Raw genomic sequence first — 19,562 nt, 5'->3', positions numbered from 1 at the left:
AATAATAAATGATAAATACATCAATAAATCAATCAAAAAAAATTAATAAGAAATAAAAAAAAATTTTAAATCAATAAAACAAAACATTTTCTACTTACCGACTGCAGCACCGGGAGCCCTCCAACAGCGTGCTGGGATGCCCCCCCAGTGTGTCTCTGTCAGTGTCCCTATCTCTCTGTCTGTCTGTGTGTGTCTCTCATTCTCTGTCTGTCAGTGTCTGTGATTCAGACAGCGAGGGGAGGGGGAGGAGGGGGGTGGAGGGGGGTGATGGGGGAGAAGGGGGGAGGGATGGGGGAGAGAGGGGGGGGAGCAGATGGGGGAGAAGGGGGAGGGATGGGGGAGAAGGGGGAGGGATGGGGGAGAAGGGGGAGGGATGGGGGAGAAGGGGGAGGGATGGGGGAGAAGGGGGAGGGATGGGGGAGAAGGGGGAGGGATGGGGGAGAAGGGGGAGGGATGGGGGAGAAGGGGGAGGGATGGGGGAGAAGGGAGAGGGATGGGGGAGAAGGGAGAGGGATGGGGGAGAAGGGGGAGGATGGGAGGGATGGGGGAGAAGGGGGAGGGATGGGGGGAGAAGGGGGAGGGATGGGGGAAGGGGAGAAGGGGGAGGGATGGGGAGAAGGGGGAGGGATGGGAGGGATGGGGGAGAAGGGGGAGGGATGGGGAGAAGGGGGAGGGATGGGGGAAGGGGGAGGGATGGGGGAGAAGGGGGAGGGATGGGGGAGAAGGGGGAGGGATGGGGGAGAAGGGGGAGGGATGGGGGAGAAGGGGGAGGGATGGGGGAGAAGGGGGAGGGATGGGGGAGAAGGGGGAGGGATGGGGGAGAAGGGGGAGGGATGGGGGAGAAGGGGGAGGGATGGGGGAGAAGGGGGAGGGATGGGGGAGAAGGGGGAGGGATGGGGGAGAAGGGGGAGGGATGGGGGAGAAGGGGGGGGGATGGGGGAGAAGGGGGGGGGATGGGGGAGAAGGGGGAGGGATGGGGGAGAAGGGGGAGGATGGGGGAGAAGGGGGAGGGATGGGGGGAGAAGGGGGGGGATGGGGGAGAGGGGGAGGGATGGGGGAGAAGGGGGAGGGATGGGGGAGAAGGGGGAGGGATGGGGGAGAAGGGGGAGGGATGGGGGAGAAGGGGGAGGGATGGGGGAGAAGGGGGAGGGATGGGGGAGAAGGGGGAGGGATGGGGGAGAAGGGGGAGGGATGGGGAGAAGGGGGAGGGATGGGGGAGAAGGGGGGGGATGGAGGAGAAGGGGGAGGGATGGGGGAGAAGGGGGAGGGATGGGGGAAGGGGGGGGGATGGGGGAGAAGGGGGGGATGGGGGAGAAGGGGGGGGATGGGGGAGAAGGGGGGGGATGGGGGAAGGAGATTGGGGGGGGGGGGAAGGAGATTGAGGGGGGTGGGGGAGAAGGGAGAAGGGGGAGGGAGGCTGAACGGGCCGGGGCCGAGACTTCGGGAAGGGCCCGTCCCCAGCACCAGATTTACAAGTAGGTGCCGTTGGGTCGGGTTGGGGGGGGTTGGTGGGAGGGAGGTCGGTTCGGTTCGGTTCGGGTCGGGGGGAGGGAGGGAGGGAGGGAGGGAGGGAGAGGGAGGTCAGGTCGGGGGGGGAGGGGGAGGGAGGTCAAGTCGGGGGGGTGGGGGGGGGGGGGGAAGAGGGAGGGAGGTCAGGTCGGATCCAGTCCAGAGGCGGGGAGGGGGAGGGGTGGGGAGTGGGTGTCGGGTCTGGTCCGGAGGCGGGAGGCGGGAGGCGGGGTCGGGAGGAAGCAGGAGCTGGGCGTGGGAGGAGCCTTATTCACGCAGCCCCAGTGAGGCCATTCAGCCAGGACTAGGGGCTGTAGGGGCTGCGTGCTTCAGGCCCCTCCCACACAGTTTCGGGCGCCTGGAGCTACTGCACTTGCGTGCCCACTGTAGCGCGCATGTGCAGAGGTCCTGGCACTGTTTTCAGCGCAGGGACCTGGCTCCGCCCCCTATAGCTCCTGCTGCGCTGCGCCGAGCCGAGGGCCAGAGGACCTGCAGGGAGGTGGACAATACGGAGGTTTTTTTTAGGCGCACTTTGTGGCGCAAAAAACGGGCGTCCAGGTCGGGACTGCGCCTTTCTAGGTGCGGCTCGAAACTTGGGCCCATAGTCTCAGAATAACGGGCCACCCAATTAAAACTATGACGAGGAATCTCCTCACTGAGAGGGTTGTAAATCTGTGGAATTCTCTGCCTCAGAGAGCTGTGGAGGCTGGGTCATTGAATATATTTAAGGCGGAGATAGACAGATTTTTGAGCGATAAGGGAGTAAAGGGTTATGGGGAGCGGGCAGGGAAGTGAAGCTGAGCCCATGATCAGATCAGCCATGATCTTACTGAATGGCGGAGCAGGCTCGAGGGGCCAGGCTCCTGCTCCTATTTCTTATGTTGTTATATAAATGCAACTTGTTTTGGTTGAGGCGGGCGGAGACGGGCGATGTTACGGTGTGTAGCTGAGCCCTACTCTTGCTGCTCTTGTGCTGTAAGGTAGTCAAAGGGTCAGCGCTCACCTGTTCCATTAAACTTCGGTCTACTCGCTTGTTTCTTGGGGATTTATAGGGGCCTGTCTCTGCACTTGGATTTCCCCGACTCAAAACTATCAGAATAAAGCATCAATATTCATCATCTTTCCTTTAGTGCCACTGGGTTTCTGTAACAAAGGATCCCTGTGGGTTTCTTTCTACTAAAATATGAATGTGTTACGTTACATTAAACAGCTCATTTTTAATTAAAATGCACGGGCTAATGTGTTAAAAATTAAGGACTGGCTGAATAGAACAGCAAGAAAGGGATAGAGCGGCCCTAAACGAGAAAGGTTCTTATCCAGACAGGAGCAGGGAATTGGATTTGAATGAGACTTCATGCTATTAAGTTGCACTGGATAATGCAATCTCCATATTATGGGGTACCTTGCTTTCAGCAACCGTAAACACCAGCGGCAATTCACAAAGAAAGTGACACACAGCCCCATAAAACACTAACATGTAGCGATTCAGGGAGGATAGCTATTGTCAATTAGTCATTTCTCAGAAAGGAAACTTTATCAAAAATACTCCCCCTCCGCCCCCAACTGTGCCTTTGAAATGCAGAGACAGGGAGGGGGCAATTCTTTGTTGAAAACTGGCTGTCTTAGCTGCTGCCGCTCCCTGTATGACCAAAGTCAGCAAGATTTGCCGAGGTTTACCAGCTTCTGGGTAAATCAGCTTTTTAAAAAAAAGTAACGACAATTTTTAAAACTGTATGCAGCACACAAAAGTGTAATAAAGAGGGAAGGAAATGTAAAGACGTTCAATGATAGCATCAGCCTAAAGTCCAACAAGTTAGTGGTTTAAAATACCGTTAGTCAGACATCATTGAGGAGATTGACCAGAATGGGACCCAGGGATGAGGGACAGCTATGAGCAGAGACTGGAGAAGCTGGGGTTGTTCTCCTTAGAGCAGAAAAGCTGAAGGGGAGATTTAATAGAGATGTTCAAAATCATAGATGGAGCGAATAAGGAGAAACTGTTTCCACTGGCACAACAGTCGGGAACCATAGGAATTGGATAAATGATTGAAGGAGAAAAATTGCCGGGCTACGGGGAAAGAGCGGGGGAGCGGGACTGACGGGATCGCTCTTCAAAAGAGCCGGCGCAGACTCGATGGGCCGAATGGCCTCCATCTGTGCTGTATGATTCTATGATTGTTCTCGTTGGCCATGAATTTTAAGATTCTTACAAGGAATAAAGGAGTCAGTGTGCTTCAATAGGTGTCGTTCTCGCCTCGGAGTTAGAGGCAGAGTCGACAACACTCCAGGTTTGTCCTGGAGTCTCCAGGATCTAAAGATTTGTCTCTCGGCCCAGCCAGGAGCAACCTGGGAGTTCAATCACTGCAGCGGCCTCAGAGAATACTCAACTTTCCATGTCTGTTTTTCTTTGATTTGGACACATTTTAGTTGGATCAAAACATCATATTCTTCCATCCACTCTCTCGCCCACCCTCACACCCTCCCTCATAGCCCCCCCCCAATCTCCCTCACACCCCCCCCCACTCTCCCTCACACCCCTCACCCACAACTCTCTTCCCCCCCCCCCGACTCTCCCTCACAACCCCCACTCCCCTCTCCCATATGTCCCCCCACAACTCTCCACCCCCCCCAACTCTCCCTCACACCCCCTCCCACGCTCCCTCACACCCCCTCCCACGCTCCCTCACACCCCCTCCCACGCTCCCTCACACCCCCCTCCCACGCTCCCTCACACCCCCCTCCCACGCTCCTTCACACCCCCCTCCCACGCTCCCTCACACCCCCCTCCCACGCTCCCTCACACCCCCCTCCCACGCTCCCTCACACCCCCCTCCCACGCTCCCTCACACCCCCCTCCCACGCTCTCCCTCATACCCCCCCACGCTCTCCCTCATACCCCCCCCACGCTCTCCCTCATACCCCCCCCACACTTTCCCTCATACCCCCCCCACACTCTCCCTCATACCCCCCCACACTCTCCCTCATAACCCCCCCCACACTCTCCCTCATAACCCCCCCCACACTCTCCCTCATAACCCCCCCCCACACTCTCCCTCATAACCCCCCCCACACTCTCCCTCATAACCCCCCCCACACTCTCCCTCATAACCCCCCCCACACTCTCCCTCATAACCCCCCCCACACTCTCCCTCATAACCCCCCCCACACTCTCCCTCATAACCCCCCCCACACTCTCCCTCATAACCCCCCCCACACTCTCCCTCATAACCCCCCCCACACTCTCCCTCATAAACCCCCCCCACACTCTCCCTCATAAACCCCCCCCACACTCTCCCTCATAAACCCCCCCCACACTCTCCCTCATAAACCCCCCCCACACTCTCCCTCATAAACCCCCCCCACACTCTCCCTCATAACCCCTCCCACACACTCCCTCATAACCCCTCCCACACTCTCCCTCATAACCCCCCCCACACTCTCCCTCATAACCCCCCCCCACACTCTCCTCATAACCCCCCCCCCACACTCTCCCTCATAACCCCCCCTACACTCTCCCTCATACCCCCCCCTACACTCTCCCTTACACACCCCCCCACACTTTCCCTCATACCCCACCCCCCACACTCTCCCTCAACCACTTCCTGTAGCAGCGAGTTCCACATCCTGACCGCTTTCTGGGTAAAGAAGTTTCTTCTGAATTCCCTATTGGATTTATTAATGACCAATTTATATTTATGGCCCCTAGCTCTGGTCTTCTCCACAATTTGAGACATCTCTACGTCTACTCTATCAAACCCCCTCATAATCTTGAAGACCTCGATCAGGTCACCACAGTCTTTTCTTACACATTTGCATGTTTGTAAATCACATCATGTTGTGCAGTCCATGTGAAGAATCGCAGGATGGAATGCTTTGTGTGAATTTTAGTTGCCTGGAATGAATTAATTTTGAGATTGCACTGGCAGCAATCTGCTGTTATGGTGAAAGGACAGGGCAATTAAGATTGAATTACCGTCGAGTTCCGCTTTTCGATGCAGCTTAGTCTGGGTGAACATGGGTAGAATACAGCTCTGTATCCAAAACTGAACAAGTGACTGCTTACCGAAACTTGGTGCACTGTGCAACGTCATGTCGCGAATAACTCTGGTCCCAAAGCAGGACCACATCAGCAGGAACTGCCGTGCCACTTTCTTCAGGCTCCCAGGCCTTTGCGCTGCTACCTGGAAAATAAACCTTCGATAAGTGTTGGTCGGACGGAATGGGGGAGGGTGGGCCTTTGTGAATTATCTCACAATCAAAAGTGCTTCTTTCCTCCTCCTTTGCAGTGCTGACTTGTAAGTGGCCAAGCATCTCATTCAGATGAACTGACCAATCTTCTCTTGCTGTGCACAAATTGGCTGCGACAATTGCCAGTATTGAAAACACTCGCAGAGCTTCAAAGTAATACATTCTATGTGAAGTATTTTAAATCGGAGTGATGTAAATGCAAACAGTTCTTTTCTTTCATAGAAAGTATAATATTTACAGCACAGAAGGAGGCCATTCAGCCCATCGCATCTGTGCTGGTGCTGGCTCTGTAACTGAGACGATCCACTCAAATACTCTGCCCTTTCCCCTATGATATTCTTCACAGTCAAATACTTCTCAGATCTTGTCTCTGCTTCAATGTCCACTTATGGTAAAACATTCCCTGTACTAATAACTGTCCGCATGAAGCCTTCCTTCTTCATTCTTGTAGTGATAACCCTCAGTCTGTGCTGTCATTTACAGATCACTGAATCTCCGACTAGAGTCAGCAACGTAGTACAGAGGGCCGCTGTGGGCAGAATCAGTATGACAGCACACGACCATTAGGGCAGCTATTGAAAGTGTTTCTTAATGTTCCACATATCCTCTCACTGTTTATTTTACTCTTTGCTTTGACGTTATTTCCCCAATCCAATATTGGCAGCAAATAAAACCAGGTTTTAAATTCGATGATATGTTTGATAACATAGAAACATAGAAAACAGGTGCAGGAATAGGCCATTCGGCCCTTCGAGCCTGCACCGTCATTCAATAAGATCATGGCTGATCATTCACCTCAGTACCCCTTTCCTGCTTTCTCTCCATACCCCTTGAACCCTTCAGCCGTAAGGGCCATATCTAACTCCCTCTTGAATATATCCAATGAACTGGCATCAACAACTCTCTGCAGTAGGGAATTCCACAGGTTAACAACTCTCTGAGTGAAGAAGTTTCTCCTCATTTCAGTCCTAAATGGCTTACCCCTTATCCTTAGACTGTGACCCCTGATTCTTGATTTCCCCAACATCGGGAACATTCTTCCTGCATCTAACCTGTCCAGTCCTGTCAGAATTTTATATGTTTCTATGAGATCCCCTCTCATTCCTCCAAACTCCAGTGAATATAGGCCCAGTCGATCCAGTCTCTCCTATGTCAGTCCTGCCATTCTGGGAATCAGTCTGGTGAACCTTTGTTGCACTGTAAATTAATTAATTTTTCCAATCTTTATTTTAAAAAGTTTAGCACAGACTGTGCTCACGTTTTCTCACTAAGATAAAAAGAGAAAAAGCTGGAAACACTCAGCAGGTCAGGCAGCATCTCTGGAGAGAGAGAAAGAGAGAGTTAACGTGTCACAGGTCACCAAGCTGAAACACTAACTCTTTCTCTCTCCGCAGGCACTGCCTGACCTGCTGAGGGTTTCCAGCATTTCCTGATTTTGTGTCAGATTTCCAGCATCCACAGTAACTTGGCCTTTCTCTCACTAAGATCCTATGTGCAGTACATCATTCCTAGGACCCACTTATTATATGTGATATGTGCACGCACTAGGTCCGTGCAGCAGAGCAGGTCTCCAGTTGTTTTGGTTAATCCTTGCCACTGGACCAAGACCTAGCTCGGTCAAGCCCGTGTGGTGGCTGGTGTGCAACGGCCACCCCACGGTAAAAAAATCCACGCACAGGCATCTTCCACCCTTCAACATGTAGTTCGGGATCTGGAATATTGGGTCCTTCATTGAAACACCTGTGAACTTTTTGACATGGAAGCAAGTCATCCTCGATTCGAGGGACTGCCTATGATGATTATATAGGGTCTATCAACAGCAGCTTGCATTTATATAGCGCCTTTAACATAGTTTAAAAAGTCCCAAGGCGCTTCACAGCACGATTATCAGAACAAATGTAACGCCGAGCCACGGAGGAGCAATTAGGACCGATGTTTCCCTTTCAGCTGCGCAGCTCTGCGGATCCCACGCAGTCGGTGAGCCAGCTTTTAAACAGAAAAACCGGGCGTGCGCGGCATTTTGAATGGCTAGCGCAGCCCGTTAAAGGGGGCACGGAGGGGGGACAGAAAAAAAAGAGGGAACGTTGATTAGGACAGGTGACCAAAAACTTGGACAAAGAGGGAGGTTTTAAGGAGCGTCTTAAAAGAGGAGAGAGATACGGAACAGTTTAGGGAGGAAATTCCAAATCTTAGGGCCCAGGCAGCTGAAGGCACGGCCACCAAAGGTGGGGCGATGGAAACCGGGATATACAAGAGGCCAGAATTGGAGGAACGCAGAGATCTCGGAGAGTGGTACGGCTGGAGGAGACAGGTAGAGGCGAGGCCGTGGAGGAATTTGAACCTAAGGAAGAGAATTTTAAATTCAAGTCGATTCCTATGATATAATTCCGAAGATCTCCTTTATTTAGGGTAAGCCATTCCTAAAACTCTATCTACGTAAACTGCAACATTCCCAGAAATCCCCAAGCATCACTGAAATAATTAAAAGAGTGAATGATCCAATTAGGCAATATGTGCGAGGCCCACACCCAAATCTGAGACCTGGAGTTTCAGATCTAGTGACGATTTGGTGACAATAGCAATTTGAATAGTACTGGGGCTGTAACTTTTGAGCCCATCAATTGTGAAGTTCCTGGGATCTTTCTTTGCGTAAATTGACTGCTGTGTTTGCCTACAAAACGAGTGACTCCATTTAAAAAAATAACTCATTGGCTGGGAAGTGCTTTGGGCCGTCCTGAGGATGTGAAAGGTGATATATAAATGCCAGCTTTATGTATTTCACCTGCTTCCTGTCTCCAACAGCTTGTGGAGTTATTACTGTAGTATCTGCAAAATGAGACAAGCCACGTACAGACCTGGCCAGCTAAAGTGGAGGTATGAGTGTGTTCCTAGCCCTGAATATTGTAAATCAACCTTAGTCCGAAGACAGGAAAAGTATTTTTTGGTTCTAATAGCAATTAGGAACATAGGAACAGGGAGAGGCCATTCAGCACAATCGAGCCTGCTTCGCCATTCAGATTGTGACATACCTCTAGCTCAACTTCTCTCACCTGTTTTTGCTCCATAGCATAATTTCCTTACCTAACAAAAATCTATCCATCACAGTTTAAAATTTATCAATTGACTCCTCAGCCTCAACAGGGGATAGAGTTCCAGATTTCCACTACCCTTTGTGTGAAGAAATGCTTTCTGACATAAGAACATAAGAATTAGAAGCAGGAGTAGGCCATATGGCCCCTCGAGCCCGCTCCGCCATTCAATGAAATCATGGCTGATCTTCGACCTCAACTCCACTTTCCCGCCCGATCTCCATATCCCTCGATTCCCTTAGTGTCCAAAAATCTGTCTACCTCAGCCGTGAATATTCTCAACGATTCAGCATCCACAGCCCTTTGGGGTAAAGAATTCCAAACATTCACCAAAGAGTGAAGAAATTCCTCCTCATCTCAGTCTTAAATGCCTACCCCTTATCCTGAGACCTTGCTCCCTAGTTCCAGACTCTCCAGCCCAGGGAATCTCTCAGCATCTACCCTGTCAATCCCCCATAGAATCTTGTGTTTCAATGAGATCACCTCTCATTCTTCTAAACTTGAGAGTATAGGCCCAATCTACTCAATCTCTCCTCATAGGACAACCCTCTCATCCCAGGAATCAAGCTGGTGAACCTTTGTTGCACGGCCTCTAAGGCAAGTATATCCTTCCTCAGATAAGGAGACCAAAACTGTGCCCAGTACTCCAGGTGTGGTCTCACCAAGGCCCTGTACAATTGTAGCAAGACTTCCTTACTCTTGTACTCCTACTCCCTTGATATAAAGGCCTACATGCCACCTGAACTGCCTGGCTCTAATTTGAAGGTTATTCCCTCCTTGTTCTGGACTCCCCTCCACCCACCCCTTACCCCGCCCCCTTTCTTTCGACCCCATCAACTCCTTTATTATTTTAAACATCTCAATTAGATCACCCCTGAACCTTCTAAACTCAAGAGATTACAAACCAAGTTTATGCAACCTGTGCTCATAGAGTACTATTTACTGATTGTATAACAGAACTAGATTTATTTATCGGTCTACATACGTTTTGTCTCAACTTTCATTGAATGGTTTTTACAGCACTTCTGTCGTTGGACAGGTGCCCAAGTGGAAGTGACACCAGACCTGATGTCTCACAGCTCTGGACCAGAAGCACAATGCACTGCCTGGTGCCGTACTGAGCTATACACATCAGAGATACCAGGGGGTACATATTGGTTCTGGCTGGTTTTCAAGTGTGTAACCAGTGGATCAGCTCCCTGACCGTGAGGCCAGAGCCCCGACATTAGGCCGGGGGCCTCATCTGCTTCATTTGGCAATCGTTCAGCACCTGTTGCCATCGCATGTGAAGCTTGTCCACTTTGCCTGTCGAGTGGGTGCAACAAGGTCAGATTCCTCCCCCACCCCATCCCCCTCCTTCTCCACCTCCCCCCACCCCCCTCCCTCCCTCCCTCAACTACTCCCTGTGGTAGCGACTTCCACATTCTCACCACTCTCTGGGTAAAGACATTTATCCTAAAAGACTGGGGCAGTGGAAATGAGCAGGGGATTGAACTGTTTTATGAGGAACAATACCTCAGTCTGTGTTCATGACAGGAAGGGGGGGAAACTGGGGCGAGTGAAGCCGCATTAGAACCATTCCCCAAACACAACCCCTGACAATTCTTTACAAACTCAGGTTTGTATCCATTTAATCAGGAACTTGCATCCATCTGCTCTTGGATTAGGAAGAGAGGTCAACTTCTGCTTACCAACCTTGACAACACATCTGTCCACCATGGAGTCCAGCCATTCGATGTATGCCTCGGTGGGTGACTGCTCCTCCAGAAGATGATCAAATTCCTGATACACTATCGAGACACAAAGGTGCAACACAGACAAGTGAGCTGTGGTGGGGACAAAGGCGCAGAAACATCCCACAATCACACCGACATTCAGACAGCGCGCACACTGCAGAGGGCGATCCCGCCTCACTGCAGGTTACAGGCTGGGCCTGTCTTCGAGTCCGGACTTGGCGCTGGGCAGACAGGGTGTACCCCAAACCGGGAGACCCGAGGCTGGCCCGAAATTGGCCGCCTGCTCTCTCGGGTGGACATAAAAGATCCCACAAAACTATTTTAACAAAGAGCAGGGGGGTTCTGCCCGGTGTCCTGGGGTCAATATCTGTCCCTCAACCAACATCACGAAAACAGATTATCCAGGCATCATCACAAGGCTGTTTGTGGGATCTTGCTGTGTGAAAAATTGGCTGCTACGTTTCCCACATTACAACAGTGATTACATTTCAAAAGAAAAGTACAGCATTGGCTGACTCCCCTGTTCAAATACCAAAAAAAGTAACGTTATATAATCATAGAATCATACAGTAACAGAAGGAGGCCATTCGGCCCATCGGCCCATGCCAGATACAATCAAGTTAAACATGTGGATGCTCATACCTAGGCTCAGGAAAACTATCTTATGTTTTACTAACCATTAGCAAACCTTTGAAATTATTGCTGCAGTGTGTTTGGAGAAATTATCACGTACAGTTGTTGCTTGTTAATGCAGAGAAGTCTTTATAAAAAGGTTTTAAAAGAGAATGTTTAAGGTCGCACTTGCTGCTGGGGGGGGGGGGGGGGGGGGAGGGAGGGGAGAGAGGGGGGAGGGGAGCTATGTTTGCCCGTCTTGCGTGGAATTCATTCTTACATTTCACAATGAGTTTGCGGTGCTCCTCCCGAGAGTTCTCCATGGTATACAGGGTCTGTTTGGTGATGCTGTTCAGATCCACGTTTCTCCAGTCTTCCAACATTTGGAATGTGATGTCCGCGCTGTGGATCACTGCCCGTGATGCCTGCAAGGGTCAAAGGTCAGGCTTGTTTAGTCAGTGTTGGTTTGTGATACTCAGAGACCAGCAGGAGCCGTGTACAGCGTAAATCAGATTATTAGACATGTTAAAGGAACTAGAGTACAAGCAGTAAGAGTTAAACAGTGAATGAGCTGTTGGTATTCAGCCTGACCCAACGTCGCAAGGTAACGAGGTGATCAATCTCGCAGCGATCTTGGCTTTGAGGGTGTTCCACTCCCTTCCGAGAGCACTTGCGTCATTCACACCACACAAGTGCCAGGCAATGACTATCTCCAACAAGCGAGAGTCTAACCACTGCCCCATGACATTCAACATCACTACCATCGCCGAATCTCCCACCATCAACATCCTGGGGGTCACCATTGACCAGAAACTTAACTGGACCAGCCACATAAATACTGTGCCACCAAGAGCAGGTCAGAGGCTAGGTATTCTGCGGCGAGTGTCTCACCATCCGACTCCCCAAAGCCTTTCCACCATCTACAAGGCACAAGTCAGGAGTGTGATGGAATACTCTCCACTTGCCTGGGTGAGCACAGCTCCAACAACACTCAAGAAGCTCGACACCATCCAGGACAAAGCAGCCCGCTTGATCGGCACCCCATCCACCACCTTCAACATTCACTCCCTCCACCACCAGCGCACCGTGGCTGCAGTGTGTACCATCCACACGATGCACTGCAGCAACGCGCCAAGGCTTCTTCAGCAGCACCTCCCAAACCCGCCACCTCTACCACCTAGAAGGACAAGGGCAGCAGGCGCTTGGGAACACCACCACCTCCAAGTTCCCCTCCAAGTCACACACCATCCTGACTTGGAAATATATCGGCCTTTCCTTCATCGTCGCTGGGTCAAAATCCTGGAACTCCCTCCCTAACAGCACTGTGGGAGCATCTTCACCACACGGACTGCAGCAGTTCAAGAAGGCAGCTCACCACCACCTTCTCGAGGGAAATTAGGGACGGGCAATAAATGCCGGCCTTGCCAGCGATGCCCACATCCCAGCAACGATTAATAAACTCTCACATACTATACTTTACGTCTGCCTTATATAGACTGTAAATGTCAATCGATTTCAATGTTTCCCCTACACCAAGCAGCCTCCTAACCACTTGCGTACATTCCAAGATAGGCAGACACAGTCAATCGACTGATCCCAGGCCATGAACCACAACATAAGACAGCCACAAAATGTCTCCTGATAGAGGTATACAAGGACAGTTACACAAACTGCGGACAGCGACAACTTTGAATCTAAATGGCCTACTCTACTGAAAAGCCTGAGAACATACTTTTCCTCAGAATCAGGGACAGAATTGCCTCCTGGCACCAGCTCAGGCTGTTCGTGAGACCCTGCCCATCCCTCACCTCCCCTCCATTCATCTCCAATTTCCACAGCTGGGAGCATGAATGAGTGACTTATTTCCTGGCCTCTGCATGTGTCTCTGGCCTTCAGAAGACACACTATTATGTCTGTAATGTACCCATGAATGATTCCACGAGGCAATGTGTTGTACTCAAACTGTAGTGACTTGGTCCTTTATTCGTAACTCGAGAGTGAGGCAGCCACATGGTGGCTCTCCTTTTATACAGCCCCTGCCACCAGGGCAAGAAACCCCTGTCTCCACCAATTGCACCCTCTAGTGGTGCCAGCATGTATATACACAGTGTAAACCTTATTGATAGTACATCAGGTAAACAAGTCTCCATCTTATGCAACTATACAGTGACTACACAGAGAGTATATCTATAGTCTGCATATATAACATCACTCTCCCCCAAGTCCTTTGTGCCGATTACCTTTGCACTATGTGTTCTGGCTTAGCTCTCCCCAGACTTAAGTGCCAATAGCCCTTGCACCTTGGCTGTGCTTTGGCTTGGCTCTCTCCCTGTTAACCCCCAAGTCCTTTTGCCACAATGTTGGATGGTGGTTACCAGATTGGATGGTTCGATGATGCAGTGGAGGTTCCAGTGGGTTCTGGGTATGATCCATATGTGTATCCATGGCTACATACATCCATTTCCCCCCCCACACCACAGCGAGATCATGCAGCTGCCCCGTTACATTAACATACAGGATCAGACACAGTGCAAGTACAAAGAAAGGGAGAAAATTTTTTTTTTTTACAATTTGTATCGTGACACCTTGGTTCAGTGACTTACATTCGTTACATTTTATGGTCGTGCACCAGGATTGGGTAGATTGCATTCATGGTTCAGTTATGGTCAGTACTGAGGCAGCAGTACAGGTATGCAAAGACGCTAGTTCCAGAGCAACCGGACGGGGTCCTAGTTGTCTGATGGCGACGCTGCGCCCCCTGCTAGCGGGGTGGGCTTGGTTTGCTCACCTTGCCAGGACTCAGGGCCTTTGCCTAGTAGCAGGCAGAGCCACAGATGTGCGTGGCCTCCCTTGAGGGCTGCAGAATTTGCTGTTCCAGGTCCTGTTTGGGGAACTCGTTGCTTCTGACCTTTCGCTCCCGGACATGGCCGAGGTAGCGACTGGGTCTGGGGGCTGCGCCGTCTCCACCCGGGTGGTGGGCAACGACTGCCGACTGCGCGTATTGGCGCCGTTTTCGTTTCCAGGTCCGTGCCTGCAGCATGGGATAGACCTGGGGCAGGGCATCAGGAACAGTGCCTTCACCCTCCCGAATTTGCTCGCTTGCTACTTTTGGGGACACTTTATTCCTGACATCTCGCAACAACATTTTGTTCTTAATTTTAATCGGTTCGTTACATTGATTGCCATGCATACAATGTCTCTTTAAGTTCAGTTGGCTGCAGGTCTCCTTTAAGAGAACCCTGCTGGTTTTACCCCAATCAAATCCTTTGTTAGACACCACGTGTTGGTCCCTCAGTGTTGCACCTCTTGGTATTGCCGCGGCCATCTTTTTTTCCAGCCACGCTGCACCTCACTGCAGCAGGGACGCCATCTTGCCTCTGTCCTCGAGGTCGACTGCCTTGATCCTTCTCTCCCGCAATTCTGCCACAAAAGCTGGAAGAGTGCCTGTGAATTCGATCATCCTCCCCAGGAGTCCTGCCACTGGAGCCGGGAAGGTACTTTTAGGTCGTTCCAGTTGGATCATTGCCACGCAGTCATGATGGACGGTCTGTGCCTCAAGTGCTGCGCTGGTCTGTTCTCTGGTGCCTGGCCCAAGCGAAGGTGAGGTTTTGCTCTGAACACGGGGGACATCGATTGCTGGAGTGAAGAGGTCTTCCCATTTCCACTGCATCGTCCCCATCCACCTTCTTCCGAGTAGTGTTGGACCATCACCTGCAACAATCCACAGAGGTAACTTGTGCACCACACCATTATGGATTACACTTACATCCACACTACCAAGGACTGGGATCAGCTCCTTGGTGTAGGTGCGCAACTTTTCCTGTACTGGACCAAGCTCGGGTCGTTTTTTATTCCATAGCCCCTCAAAGGCATCCTGGCTCATCATTGACTGGCTCGCTCCCGTGTCCACTTCCATGAAGACTGGAACGCCGTTTATCTCGACTTCCATCTTCACTGGAGGACAATTGGTGGTGCAGGTATACACTCCATACACTTCTTCTTGGGGCTGAGCTGTCTCTCTGGCCAAATCATCATACACCCCCCCCCCCCCCCCAACGTCATATACCGACTCCTCTGCTAGACGGTACGTACTCAGCAAACTGACACTGGTGAGCCCTATGGTTTCCTCCGCAACGCCAGCATAGTGCTACTCAATTAGCACCCCTTGGCGGACTCCGATTCCCGGATCATTGAGGTCTGTGCTCTCTGCCCTGGGCAGAGCCACATTCTACAGTCTTGCCTGTGAAAGGCACCATTATGTGTACAGTCCTTGCCGGGTTTGAGTCCACAAGATGAATAATTTGCTTGGTGCTGCAGGTCGAGGTCATGAACGCCCGACTGATGGCCTTCTGCAGGTTGACTGTGGTGTTGGCAGATAATAGCTTGTGAAGGAGGCCCTCGTGGCCAATTCCTATAACGAAGATGTCTCGCAATGCTTCGTTGAAGTGTGTGCCAAAAATCACGCGGTGCCGCAAGTCTCCTGAAGTCGGTGGCATATTTTGCACTCTCTTGGCCCTCAGGTCTGCGGTGAGTGTAGAATCTGTGCCTGGCTGTGAGGATGCTCTCTTTTGGTTTTAGTTGGTTGCGAATTAGTTCAGTCAGCTCATCGTAAGTCTTATACTTGGCCTTCGTGGGTCAAGTCCCTGACGAGGCGGTAGGCCTCGGGCCCACAACTGGTCAGCAGCATAGCCTTGTGCTTCTCCGCCAATGTGTCCATCTCCCCTGCCAGTTCGTTTGTCACGAAATATAGCTCGAGCCTTTCCGTGAAGGCATCACCCTCTGCGAAGTCTTTTAGTGTGCCAAAGGTAGCCATAATCGCGTGAAAGTCTGTATTCTCGTCGCCAGTTATTACGTCTGTAATTTACCTATGAATGACTCCACGAGGCAATGTGTTGTACTCAAACTGTAGTGACCTTGGTCCTTTATTCGTAACTCCAGAGTGAGGCACAAGCATGGTGGCTCCCCTTTCATAGAGTCCCTGCCACCTCTCGTGGTGCCAGCATAGTATATACACAGTGTAAACCTTATTGATAGTACATCAGGTAAACCAGTCTCCATCTTATGCAACTATACAGTGACTACACAGAGAGTACATCTATAGTCTGCATGTATAACACAAACAAGAGATGAATGCTCAGGCGTTCCATTCTATTTGTTATTGGGATGTGGGCAATGCCGGCAGTAAGGAGGAGGAACTGAGGGAAATCCTTATTAGTCGGGAAATTGTGTTGGGGAAATTGATGAGATTGAAGGCCGATAAATCCCCAGGGCCTGATGGACTGCATCCCAGAGTACTTAAGGAGGTGGCCTTGGAAATAGCGGATGCATTGACAGTCATTTTCCAACATTCCATTGACTCTGGATCAGTTCCTATCGAGTGGAGGGTAGCCAATGTAACCCCACTTTTTAAAAAAGGAGGGAGTGAGAAAACAGGGAACTATAGACTGGTCAGCCTGACCTCAGTAGTGGGTAAAATGATGGAATCAATTATTAAGGATGTCATAGCAGCGCATTTGGAAAGAGGTGACATGATAGGTCCAAGTCAGCATGGATTTGTAAAAGGGAAATCATGCTTGACAAATCTTCTGGAATTTTTTGAGGATGTTTCCAGTAGAGTGGACAAGGGAGAACCGGTTGATGTGGTATATTTGGACTTTCAGAAGGCTTTCGACAAGGTCCCACACAAGAGATTAATGTGCAAAGTTAAAGCACATGGGATTGGGAGTAGTGTGCTGTCGTGGATTGAGAACTGGTTGTCAGACAGGAAGCAAAGAGTAGGAGTAAATGGGTACTTTTCAGAATGGCAGGCAGTGACTAGTGGGGTACCGCAAGGTTCTGTGCTGGGGCCCCAGTTGTTTACACTGTACATTAATGATTTAGACGAGGGGATTAAATGTAGTATCTCCAAATTTGCGGATGACACTAAGTTGGGTGGCAGTGTGAGCTGCGAGGAGGATGCTATGAGGCTGCAGAGTGACTTGGATAGGTTAGGTGAGTGGGCAAATGCATGACAGATGAAGTATAATGTGGATAAATGTGAGGTTATCCACTTTGGTGGTAAAAACAGAGAGACAGACTATTATCTGAATGGTGACAGATTAGGAAAAGGGGAGGTGCAACGTGACCTGGGTGTCATGGTACATCAGTCATTGAAGGTTGGCATGCAGGTACAGCAGGCGGTTAAGAATGCAAATGGCATGTTGGCCTTCATAGCGAGGGGATTTCAGTACAGGGGCAGGGAGGTGTTGCTACGTTGTACAGGGCCTTGGTGAGGCCACACCTGGAGTATTGTGTACAATTTTGGTTTCCTAACTTGAGGAAGGACATTCTTGCTATTGAGGGAGTGCAGCGAAGGTTCACCAGACTGATTCCCGGGATGGCGGGACTGACCTATCAAGAAAGACTGGATCAACTGGGCTTGTATTCACTGGAGTTCAGAAGAATGAGAGGGGACCTCAGAAACGTTAAAAATTATGATGGGTTCAGACAGGTTAGATGCAGGAAGAATGTTCCCAATGTTGGGGAAGTCCAGAACCAGGGGTCACAGTCTGAGGATAAGGGGTAAGCCATTTAGGACCGAGATGAGGAGAAACTTCTTCACCCAGAGAGTGGTGAACCTGTGGAATTCTCTACCACAGAAAGTTGTTGAGGCCAATTCACTAAATATATTCAAAAAGGAGTTAGATGAAGTCCTTACTACTAGGGGGGGGTCAAGGGGTATGGCGAGAAAGCAGGAATGGGGTACTGAAGTTGCATGTTCAGCCATGAACTCATTGAATGGCGGTGCAGGCTAGAAGGGCCGAATGGCCTACTCCTGCACCTATTGTCTATGTTTTTATATCTATGTAACATCGCTCGTTACCCTGGAGAAGGTGGTGGTGCGCCTTCTCCTTCAATTGCTGAGGTCCGTGGGGTGATGGTGCTCCTACTTTGGTGTTAGGTAGCGAGTCCCAGGACTTTGATGACGGAATGGCAATATATGGTCATTCATCTCATTGCTGTTTGTGGGAGCTTGCTGTGCGCACATTGGTTGCCGCATTTCCCTACATTACAACAGTGGCTACACTACAAATGTACTTCATTGGCTGTGAAGGCTTTGGGGCGCTCTGAGGTCCTGAAAGACGTTATATAAATGCAAGTCTTTCTTTCTTATTTGTCCGAGTCAGAATGATGCGTGATTTGGTGGAGTCTCCACATAGGATCATCATTCCCTCCCTGGTAGGAGATTTTTATTGAGTCTTGGCCATGACAGTCCGACTGAGATTAGGAACTCTGAGAATCACTGCCACAACCCTGAATCCCACCACTCTCCACCACCAGGCTACAAATCACCCTCAGGCACCTCCCTAAACCTCCCTCCTACACTGGTGTGTAGGATCCTACCTGTTTTGCTATGTTAAAATGTCCCCACATTACAACAGTGACTACACTTCAAAAAGTACTTCATTGGCTGTGTGGCGCTTTGAGGTCGTGAAATATGCTACAGGAATGAAGGCGGCAGGCCACCGAATGTCCCAAATCGCTTTACAGCCAAAGGAGTACTTTGTGAAGTGTAGTCACTGTTGTAATGTGGGAAACGCGGCCAGCCAATTTGCACACAGCAAGCTCCCACAAACAGATCAGACTAGACAATCTGTTGCATTTTTAGTGATGTTGGTTGAGGGATAAATATTGGCCAGGGCTCTCCTGCTCTTCAAACTAGTTCCAAGGGAGCTTTTACTTCCACCTGATAAACCGAGGCCCCGTCTGTTCTAACGTCTCATCCAAAAGACGGCACCTCCGACAGTGTGGCGCTCCCTCAGTACTGCCCCTCTGACAGTGCGCCGCTCCCTCAGTACTGCCCCTCCGACAGTGCAGCGCTCCCTCAGTACTGCCCCTCCGACAGTGCAGCGCTCCCTCAGTACTGCCCCTCCGAGAGTGCGCCGCTCCCTCAGTACTGCCCCTCCCGACAGTGCAGCACTCCCTCAGTACTGCCCCTCCGACAGCGCAGAGATCCCCCAGTGCTGCCCCTCCGACAGTGCAGCACTCCCTCAGTACTGCCCCTCCGACAGTGCGCCGCTCCCTCAGTACTGCCCTTCCGACAGTGTGGCGCTCTCTCAGTACTGCCCCTCCGACAGTGCAGCGCTCCCTCAGTACTGCCCCTCCGACAGTGTGGCGCTCTCTCAGTACTGCCCCTCCGACAATGCAGCGCTCCCTCAATACTACCCCTCTGACAGTGCGCCGCTCCCTCAGTACTGCCCCTCCGACAGCGCAGAGATCCCTCAGTGCTGCCGCTCCGACAGTGCAGCGCTCCCTCAGTACTGCCCCTCCCGACAGTGCAGCACTCCCTCAGTACTGCCCCTCCCAACAGCGCAGAGCTCCCTAGGCA

General features: G+C 51.0%; 1 protein-coding gene across 1 annotated transcript in view; it reads right to left on the bottom strand.

Annotated features, from left to right (window-relative positions):
• Positions 1–19,562, bottom strand: part of rfx4 (regulatory factor X, 4) — a 92,663-nt gene that overhangs the window by 19,563 nt on the left and 53,538 nt on the right. Inside the window, exons 11-13 of the mRNA XM_070901509.1 lie at positions 11,475–11,619; positions 10,542–10,636; positions 5,573–5,690 (exon numbers count right to left, since the gene is read on the bottom strand). Coding sequence (XP_070757610.1) covers positions 5,573–5,690; positions 10,542–10,636; positions 11,475–11,619 — 358 coding nt within the window. The remainder of the gene's footprint in view (positions 1–5,572; positions 5,691–10,541; positions 10,637–11,474; positions 11,620–19,562) is intronic.

The sequence above is a fragment of the Pristiophorus japonicus genome, chromosome 15 (assembly GCF_044704955.1).
Source record: "Pristiophorus japonicus isolate sPriJap1 chromosome 15, sPriJap1.hap1, whole genome shotgun sequence".
Taxonomy (NCBI): Eukaryota; Metazoa; Chordata; class Chondrichthyes; family Pristiophoridae; genus Pristiophorus; species Pristiophorus japonicus.
The sequence above is the reverse complement of the archived record's forward strand: the minus strand, read 5'-3'. Positions and strand labels throughout refer to the sequence as shown.